This window comes from Orycteropus afer, unplaced genomic scaffold (genome assembly GCF_000298275.1).
Source record: "Orycteropus afer afer isolate SDZICR_OR568_19922 unplaced genomic scaffold, OryAfe1.0 scaffold00162, whole genome shotgun sequence".
Taxonomy (NCBI): domain Eukaryota; kingdom Metazoa; phylum Chordata; class Mammalia; order Tubulidentata; family Orycteropodidae; genus Orycteropus; species Orycteropus afer.
The window spans coordinates 681,714-692,526 of record NW_006921749.1 but is presented as its reverse complement, the minus strand read 5'-3'; the positions used below and the strand labels follow the sequence as shown (position 1 = coordinate 692,526).

General features: G+C 38.6%; 1 protein-coding gene across 1 annotated transcript in view; it reads left to right on the top strand.

Annotated features, from left to right (window-relative positions):
• The window catches only part of BBS7 (Bardet-Biedl syndrome 7), a 111,699-nt gene that overhangs the window by 80,908 nt on the left and 19,978 nt on the right, over nt 1–10,813 (top strand). Inside the window, exons 16-18 of the mRNA XM_007946448.2 lie at nt 4,580–4,689; nt 4,791–4,894; nt 5,027–5,150. Of these exons, the coding sequence (XP_007944639.1) occupies nt 4,580–4,689; nt 4,791–4,894; nt 5,027–5,150 (338 nt within the window). The remainder of the gene's footprint in view (nt 1–4,579; nt 4,690–4,790; nt 4,895–5,026; nt 5,151–10,813) is intronic.

Below are 10,813 nucleotides of genomic sequence, written 5' to 3'. Positions count from 1 at the left end.
AGATCTGATGGTGTACCAGTTGCTAGGACTAATTGTTCCCATGAATTTTGGTTTTCTTCATTCTTCTTTGCTCTGGACAAGGAGAGACCCATCGTTGCATCTAGATGGCAGCTTGCTAGCTTTTAAGATCCCAGTCGCTACTCGCCTTGCAGGTTTTTTGAAGCAATAGTGTTACAATATGGAGGATGGTGTATTTTTATAACTCTTCTCAAGGTTCCAGTTGCACTCCTTCTCACTTCCCACTCACTTATCAATCATCTCCCATAAAACCAAAAATCCAAACCCACAGCCATCCAGTTGATTCCAACTCCTATTGACCCTAAAGGACAGAGTAGAAATGCCCTGTGGGGTTTCTAAGGCTGTAAATCTTTTAGGAAGCAGACTCTGCCTATCTTCCCCCCACATAGTGGCTGGTGAGTTCAAACTGCCATCCTTTAAATTAGCAGCCAAGTGCTTAACCACTGTGCTAGGAAGCCTCCTTATGAGCTCCATAGTTTGTCTACTTCCTTTGTTCTTATCTCTGAATGTTAAATGACCTACTTCTCAGACAAGACTAACTTCTCTACATCTGCTTTTTGATCTTGAATCTTCATTCTTCAAGGTCTTTGCATTCTTATTCTCCCTCCCATATTTAACTTAGGTTGTTTGTTTTGATGGAGGTTGGCTGCCTTCTTACCCTTTTGTGCCTGTGTTTCTTAGGGATTATTTGCCTAAACAGATTACTGAGGTTTTCTACTTCTCTACTTCCACTACTAAATTCTGGAAACAGCAATGAACATATAATTTTACCTCAGAATACAGTCTTTTAAGACCAAGAAGTCTTCAGAAATCTAAATACTTTTATTATTATGTCCTATAGAGGTATTTCATTTCAGGTGAACTTATCTGTGCCTAAACCTGTAATAAGCAAACTAATTCAAACTCACTGCTGGAGTCAAATCCAACTCATAGTAACCCCTTTGGGTTTTTGAGGTGGTTAATCTTTATGGAAGTAGATTGCCCCATCGTCCTTCCATGGGGTGGCTGGTGGGCTTGAACTGCCAGCCTTCTGGTTAGCAGTCAAATGCCTTAGATGCTATGCCACTAGAGCTCCTTAAGTATGTAATAGTTACTCCTATTTTAAAATACCATGTCAGGAATCTCACATTTTAATCACAGGAGACAATTTGACATGTGTTAGAGCTCCATCGGCACTCAACGACCACGCCACACACCAGGGTACCCGACAGGAGATTTTATTCAAAGAGGTGAAAGGGCGCCTGCGCCAAGGAAGGACAGAAGAAGAGGAAGAGGAAGAGGAGAAAGAAGAGAAGAAGAAAGAAAGAGGAAGAAGAGAAGAAGAGAGAGGAAGAGAGAGAGCAGGGGAGAGGAGAGGGTGGTCTTATATAGACCTGGGGGTTAGGAGGTTGTATGTCAGAGCTGGGGGAAGGGGTCTTAACCCATCAGAAGCTATGTTGCCTTTTAAAATTTGCACCTTGCAGGAAGCTCAGTTTTGACTTCCTTTAACTGACTTATGACCTTGGGTGGAGCAGCAGGGAATGAAGAAGAACCCAGAAGAACCATGCAAGATGGCATGGCTTATCTCTAACAACATGTCTCTAGCACATTACATATTTTAGTAGCAGACTTTTGCTGTTTATCACCTGTATTCTTAACTCTTCTTTCTTTAATAGTCAAAACTACTTATCAGCCAAGACTAGACTAAATAGCTACATTTTAAAGCCTCCTTTGATTCTGTTTTCTGTTCCCATAGCATTTTATTTTGACCAGTTTTTTGGTATCATTCTATGATGATACAATGGTTAAATACTCAACTGCTAACTAAAGGTCAGTGATTCAAACCTCCCAGCAACTCTGTGGGAGAAAGGCCTGGTGATCTGCTTTTGTGAAGATTACAACCTAGAAAACCCTATGGGGCAGTTGTGCACTGTCACGTGGGGCTGCTAAGAATTGAAAAAGTGACTTGGCAGCATCTAATAATAACAAACCTAACAAGAAGGCTGGCGGTTCAAACCCACCAGCCACTCCTCAGAAGGAAGGTTGGGCAATCCTACTTCCGTAGTGATACTGCCTCGGAAACCCAAGGAGGGGTCGCTATGAGTCGGGGCCGACTCGACGGCAAATAACAACAACAACAACAACAAAAAAAAAAACCAAACTCACTGCCATCATGTCAGATCAGATTCATAGTGACCCCTCCTTGGGTTTCCCAGGTGATATCTCTACAGAAATAGACTGCCCAAACTTTCGTCCAAGGAGTGGCTGGTGGGTTTGAACTGCCAGCCTTCTTGTTAGTGGTCAAATCTGTCTCTTTAAATTAAATTGTAAATTCTCATGGACAGAGACTATTTCTTAGTTATCTTTGTATCCTCCAAGTAATACATGGCTTTGCACATAGAAGCTTCCAATAATAGTTTTTTGGGTGCTTGAATAAAATACATATATATGGAGAATAGTATACAGGAGTGTGCTTTGGAGACAGATACACTTACATTTAAATCTTGGCTCTATTAATTACCAGCTATGTGACCTTAGCTAAATTACTTAACTCTTGAGTTTTGTTTTTCTTTGTGAAAAATGGAAATATTTGTATTGAATTGTGATTAAAATAAGATAAGCTTTGTAAACCATTAATAAATAACATGTTTGAACAGATTGAAGACTTGTTGTTGTGATTGTTATGTGCCATTGAGTCGGACCTGACTCATAGCGACCCCTCCTTGATTTTCCAAGACAGTATCACTAAGGAAGTAGATTGCCCCACCTTCCTCCCAAGGCTGGTGGGTTTGAACCACCAGCCTTCTGGTTAGCAGTCAAATGCCTTAGGCACTACGCTACCATTTGAAAAATCTCATGATTTCTAAGACTTAATTGGGAGTGAAACAGTAAGGATGTATTATTCAACTTTCTAGAAAAAAGGAATGTAATGCTTACAGGTAGTCAATATAAATCATTTCTGTATATGAAAACCAACTAAAAAGTCAACATTGAATATGGGAAGAATGTTGTTGTTTGTTGTTGTTATGTGTGGTCGAGTTGGACCCAACTCTTAGCAACCCCTCCTTAGGTTTCCAAGGCAGTATCAGTATCACTACAGAAGTAGATTGGCCCATCTTCCTTCTGAACAGTGGCTGATGGGTTTGAACTGCCAGCCTTTTGGTTAGCAGTCAAGTGCCTTAGGCACTACACTACAGTATATATTAATTAGAAACTTTTGATCACATAAAAAGAAACCAAATTCAAGCAGGCTTAACTTAAAAGCTCGCAGTACCTAGCCTCAGGTACAACTTGCTCCAATTGCTTAACTGCTATCATCAAGACTCTATGCTTCTCCATTATCAGCTCTGCTTTTGTTTTTGTTGGCTTTTCCATGTAGTGGCATGGTGATCACAGTAGTTACACCCAGCCTTTTATTTTTTTAGCTGTCCTTGAGCCTCTCTTTCCTCCAGTAGAAGTCCCAGGATTGAGTATCATTGCCCAGCTCTGACCACTCTGGTCAGGGGGATAGAATACACTGCTAAATGGCTCCTTCTGAAGTCTTAGAAGTGAGGTTGAAGTCAGTTCCACTGAAACCATATGGAATTGAAAAGGGGGAGAGAAAAAAAGAGGTTTCCAAGGGAAAAATAAGTATCCGATGACTGTAAGAAATGGCAGTGTATGCTGGGCACAGAACAGCAGATGCACTCTTTCAGATTTGGTATCAGATTTCCTTTTTTAAGGTGAAGCATATAGTCATGATATTTATGTGACTACATCAAAAAACCTGGGGAAGTGCAGCCAGAATGCTCCTTGGAAGCAAGAATGGCCAGACTTCGTCTCACCTATTTTTGTCATGTTGTAAGAAGGGACCATTCCCTGGAGAAGGATGTCATGCTTGGTAGGGTGGAGGGTCGACAAAAGAGGGGGAGGCCTTCAAGGAGATGGATTGATACGGTGGCTGCGATGATGGGCTCAAGTATAGCAGGGATTGTGGGGCTGGCACAGGATCAGGCAGTGTTTTGTTCTGCTGTGCATGGGGTCGCTATGAGTCGGAAACGACTCGACGGCCCTTAACAACAACAACAACATCAAAAAAAGTATAGACTTACTTATATGTAAGTAAACAATTCATTCTAAATGCATCAAACTGAAGGGATTAGTTATTAGTAGTGAGTATAAAGAAAAAGGGAGCTCTGGTAGCATAGTGCCTAAGGCACTTGACTGCTAACCAGAAGGCTGGCAGTTCAAACCCACCAGCCACTCCTCAGAAGGAAGATAGGGCAATCTACTTCCGTAGTGATACTGCTTCGGAAACCCAAGGAGGAGTCGCTATAAGTTGGGTCCGACTCAACAGCACATAACAACAACAACATAACGAAAAAAGCTAAAAAGTTGTTCTGTCTTTAGGAGGCATATAGCTAGCATGTTTTGTTAAACTTTACAAGTAGGTTTAGAACCTGAGTTAAGGTAATAGTAAAAGGTTATCTGTTTAAATAAGCTTTACATCTAAAATCAAATGAAATCTGAACACTTGGTTCTAGTCACAAAATATGTATTTATTCTCTAAAGTTCTTCTTTAAAAAATATGTTAATTTTATAGAAAAGGAGAAGGAGTTTTTAAATCTGACAACATTTCTACTATATCCATCCTAAAAGATGTGCTCTCCAAAGAAGCTACGAAAAGGAAAATTAACCTCAATATATCATACGGTAAAAAGAAAAGAAAAACTAATCATTCTTTGTGCTTTTCTGTTGTTATAATAACAGTGTTTCCGTGACTAACCTAATTGTCCTGGCTCAACTCCTTCTAGAAATAAATGAAGTATCAGTCAAACACACTTTAAATCTAATCCACCCAAAACTGGAATACCAGTTGCTTTTGGCTAAGAAAGTACAGTTAATTGATGCTTTAAAAGTAAGTACATGTATCATGGACTCATGATCATCACCTTATAGTCATGGAATTTCTAAAATTTTAAGTATTACTATACTTAGATTGAATTCTGAATGTTAAATTGTTTCTGTTTTTTTTTCTCTTTTAAATAAGGAATTGCAGGTTCATGAGGGAAATACACATTTTCTGATACCAGAATATCGCTGTATTCTAGAAGAGGCAGATCACCTACAAGAAGAATACAAAAAGCAACCTGCACATCTTGAAAGACTGTATGGTTAGTTGCCTATTCTGTAATATCTTGCTATATATTGTTTTGAGTTTTTGTTTATTTGTGAAAGACAAAGTGAAACTGGGGAGAAAAAGAGACAGGTAAAGATTGCAATAGTCCTGAATCAGTGAAAACCAATTTATAGCACTATTTCTATGTTTTGTCAAGTTAGTTTTAATATTTTTGATAAAATCTAAGTAAAAATAAGGACATGAAACAAGTATACCATGATGGAAAAATTTATATATAAGAAGAAACACAGTATAAAATGAACATAACCTATAAAACATTAGAATTTAGGTTATATTTCACATAAATATTTCTCAGGTTTTCTGACTACTAAGACATACCAAAATGTAGCGTTTAATATTTTTAAGGCAAATTTTAAGGATTATGTGTATATGTATATGGATATACACTATCAGAACTCATTTTGCATTGGTGGTGAGAAGTTGGGTATTTTACAAATTGAACTGGAAGGAGGAAAGGGAAAGAGTGAGAGAGGCTAGTTGGCCTGGGCAGGGGGAGGGGAGGAAGGAACAGCTTAAGAAAAAGTGTTGTTAGTGACCTTTACATAAAACCTGTTGTGCTTGTTGTTGTTGCTAAGTGCCCTGGAGTTGATTTTGACTCATAGCAACCCATGTGACATAGCAGAACTGCCCCTAATCTTTATGGAAGCAGATCCCCAGGTCTTTCTCCCACAGAGCCACTGGATAGGTCTGAACTACCAACCTTTCAGTTTGTATTACCAGGGTGCCTTTATTGTACATGTTGTTGTTGTGTGCCTCATCAAGTCAATTCTGACTCATAGTGACCCACCATGATAGAGTAGAACCCCATGGAGTTTCCTAGCTATATTTGCCATGAGAGCAGTTCACCATGTCTTTTCTTCTGAAAAGCTACTGATAGGTTCAAACCACCAGCCTGTCTGATAGCAGCTGAGCACTTAATCAGTACACCACCAGGTTTTCTCCTGTTTATTTATACTATATTTATAATTAGGAGTTCTGGTAGTATAGTGCCTAAGGCACTTGACTGCTAACCAGAAGGCTGGCAGTTCAAACCCACGAGCCACTCTATGGAAGGAAGGTTGGGCAATCTACTTCCATAGTGATACGACCTTGGAAACCAAGGTGGGGTTGCTATGAGTAGGATCCAGCAATGCATTGTGTTGTAGTATCCCCTTGTTCTGTATGAACAAATGCCTCTTGGTATATATACAGGTTCCACATGCGAACAATTAAGCATTCTAGAATTCCCATTCTTCACAATGTTATCCATAATTTCTTATGATCCACACAGTCAAATGCCTTCACATAGTCAATAAAACACAGGTAAGTTTCGGTAAGATGGCGGAATAGGCAGACAAACTACACAGACCCTCTTCAACAAAGGAAAGGGGAACCAATTAACACAGACAGAGAAGATAATCCTGGAGCCCTGAGTTTGAAAGGAAGGATACAGAACTGGACTAAACCCCAACTAGTAGAAGAACCTTCATGAAAACACTGAAAAAGGAGACATACAGAGCTGCCATCTGTCAGTGATTCTGACAACACAAACAGCTTCAATATTGCCAAGGAGTGTTAGGACCTAAGAATTAACCTAAAAATTGGCCCTGCTAGCCAGGGGCCGCATAGAGGACTGCACTGGTGGCTGATGAATAAAAGTGGAAGCAGTGAAGAGGGAGGGGGCTGAGCCATAGACTTTTGATTGTCCAGAGAGTGCAGCCATTTTGAATGTTCACAAGCAGTTCAACCATTCTGGATATTTAAAGCGGCACCGTTCTCTCAGATTCCAGAGACCTAAGATAGGCTTCACTTGCCAGGGACTGCAAGGCCATCCTGGACACAGATGTGAACTATTGGAAAGGTGCGATATTCCACTTGTTACTCTTATACCCGACATCCTCTTGGTGAACAGAGGTGCAACCATCCCTCACTCCCACCCACCTTCTGGGCTGGCAGGAATTGTATCCCAATCTGTGTGCACTGACTGAGCCTGGGTGCCCTGCATGGCCCAGATTATTTTTTTCCTTTTTTTTTTTTTTTTTTCAGTTTATTTGTTATTTTCTGTTTTAAAATTTTCATTCTTCTTATTTTTTCCCCATCCTTTTTATTATTACTCTTTATTCTGACCTTCCTAGCTTCTAGTTTTTAGCTTTTCTTTCTTCCTTATTACTGGTTCCTATTTTTTTTTTTCTCATGCTTAACCCCATTTCTTGTTTTTCTTTTTGCAGTTTTCCCATTTTTCTTCATTATTTTCCTCCTCTATCTCTTTTCTGTTATCCCCAGCTATTGTGGGTTTTTTTTTTTTTCTTTTTTCTTTTTTTTGGGTGATTGTACCTGTGTGTTTATATGGTGTGTTTTTTCTCCACTGGCTTTTACTGTTTTGATGGTTTTCAGTTGTTGTTTTTCTCTTCCTGAGTGGGAGACAGCAACTGTGCCCATACTACACAACCACACCCACACCTGCAGCTCCACTTACTGAGTGAGAGCCACCACCTCCTTCTCCACCAACTGGCCAATGATAAAAGACCACCGGGAAGAGCCTGACTCACCCTTAACTGGTCTTCACAGATAGTTAACAGACATCTAAATACAACAACATCACAATAGCTCAGAAACAACAGACCATCACAGTCCACATAAAGAAGCAAGATAAAGCTGTAGATACAAGGAAGCAAGATACAGATCCAGAACACATCCCTGAGGAAGAAGCAGCATTGGAATTCCCTGGTAAGGAATTCAAAATAATTATACTTAGGTATCTTCAAAGGATTGAGAGACAGATCAAGGAAAACGCTGACAAAATTAAGGAAAACACAGACAAAACCCTAGAATAATTCTGGAAGAAAACGTAGGAACAAAATGACAAAATAAATGAAAAATTAGAAATGATTCAAAATCTACAGATAGAAATCCAGGAGATTAATACTATGTTTTTGAGATAGATAACACATTGAAAGAGTAAAGGAGTAGAATTGAGTCAGTAGAAGACAGAATGAGATTGAAGACAAAATACCTGAATATTTCTTTGGAAAAGGATCAATCAGAAAAGGAATCAAAACAAAATGAAGAAAGCCTAAGGTTCATGTAGGATACCATCAAAAGGAATAACCTATGTGTAATCGGAATTCCAGAACAGGAAGAGAAAAAGAAAACCACTGAGAAGATTGTCCAAGATTTGCTGGAAGAGAACTTCCCTGATATGATGAAAGATGAGAATATATACATTCAGAAAGCCCAACTAATCCCAAGCAGGATAGACCCCAAAAGAAATCACCAAGACATATCGTTATCAAACTCATCAAAACAAAAGACAAAGAAAGAATCTTGAAAGCACGGGAAAAAAATGAAGAGTTACCTACAAAGGACATCCAATAAGAAAATAAGCTCTGATTTCTCAGTAGAACCCAGGCAAGCAAGAAGGCAATGGTATATATAAAACCCTGAAAGAGAAAAATTTCTAACCAAAAATTATATACCCAGCAAAACTGTCCCTCAAATATGATGGTGAAATTAAGAGATTTCCAGATAAGCAGAAATTAAGGGAATTTGTTAAAACCAGACCAGCCTTACAAGAGACACTAAAGGGTTTACTTTGAACAGGGAACTAATAATAGCAACTAACAACTGACCGTTAATACACAAGATGACATAACCCAGAAACCAACACAGCTATACAAAAAAAAACAACCAAACTCACTGACGTCAAGTTGGATCTGATGCATACCGACCTGTCCTTGGGTTTCTGAGGCACTATCACTACAGAAGTGGACTGCCCAATCTTTCTTCCAAGGAGTGGCTGGTGGGTTTGAACTGCCAGCCTTCTGGTTAGCAGTCACATTCCTTAAGCATTAAGCCACCAAAGCTCAGAGCTATGAAAGTATCCAAAGTAAAATAAGCTTACAAGATTATAAACAGGGAACCAGAGACATAAATTGGCAAGTAAAGGCAATTACAAACCAAAAAGAGGGGAAAAATAGTGTAGTTACAGAACTTCTAAATGGCGAGGAAGTCAAGAGGGTTGCAAGATAGAATGGACTGTTCTAAACTTGGGGAGAAAATTATGAATCACAGGATAACCTCAAAGAAAAGTGATAAACCTTCACATCATAATAAAAGAGGACATGCACAAATACTTAGCAAATACTAAAGCAACGGCAACAAAGGAAATGATAACATGATTCGTAAACATAATGAACTTAGCACAGGAAATTATATGGAGCAAAGAAACCAGGAACATCATGAAAAAACAAGTAACAAAATGACAGCAACCAGTTCATACTTGTTGATAATTACACTGAATGTCAGTGGATTAAATGCACTACTTGAGACAGAGACTTGCAGTTTGGATAAGAAAACATACCACATCAATATGCTGTCTACAAGAAACACACCTTAGGACAAAGACAAAAACAGACTAAAAATCAAAGGTTGGAAAAACATTTCAAGCAAGTGGACCAAAAAAAAAAAGAGGAGTGGCAATATTAATTTCTGATAAAATTGACTTTAACACAAAAACTACTGTAGGAGACCAAAAAAAAAAACCAAACTCACTGCTGTCGAGTCAGATCTGACTCATAGCAACCCCTCCTTGGGTTTCTGAGGCACTGTCTCTACAGAAGTAGATTGCCCAATCTTCCTTCTGAGGAGTGGCTGGTGGGTTTGAACCGCCAGCCTTCTGGTTAGCAGTCAAATGCCTTAGGCACTACGCAACCAAAGGAATCCCATAAGAGACAAGGAAAGACATTACATAATGATTAAAGGATCAATTGAGCAAGAAGATACAACCATAATAAATATTTATGGACCCAATGAAAGAGCCCCAAAATACATAAATTAGACTCCAACAGAACTGAAAAGGCAGATGACTCCACAGTCACAGTAGGAGAATTTAATACACCACTTTCAATGTAAGATAGAACAACTGGAAAGAAACTCAACAAAGACACAGAAGAGCTAGACAGTAAAATCCACAACTTGACTTTATAGACATCTATAGAGCACTTCACCCAACGACAGCACAATATACATTCTTTTCCAATGCACATGAATCATTAATTCTCCATAATAGACCACGTTAGGCCACAAAGCAAGCCTCAGTAAATTTAAAAACAGTGAAATACTGCCAAGTAGCTTCTCAGATCACAATGCCATAAAATTAGAAATCAACAATAGGAAGATGAATGGAAAAAGAGTAAACACATGGAAACTGAACAACACCCTCCTTAAAAATGACTGGGTAATAGAAGAAAAAAAAAAATGAAATCAAATGAGAATGAAAATACCACATACCAAAATCTTTGGGACACAGCAAAAACAGTTATCAGAGGCCAATTTATAGCAATAAATTTACACATCAAAAAAAAAAAGAGCCAAAATCAACACTTTAAACCAACATCCCCAACAATTAGAAAAAGAACAGCAAGAAAAGCCTACAATCACCAAAAGAAAGGAAATAATAAAGTTTCAAGCAGAAATCAATGAAACAGAAAATAAACAATAGAAAAAATCAGCAAGACTAGACGTTGGGTTTTTGAAAAGATTAATAAAATTGACAAACCACTGGCAAAAATAACAAAGGAAAAGAGGGACAGAGTACAAATAACATGAATAAGAAACGAAATGGACAACATCACAATAGAACCAACTGAAATAAAAAGG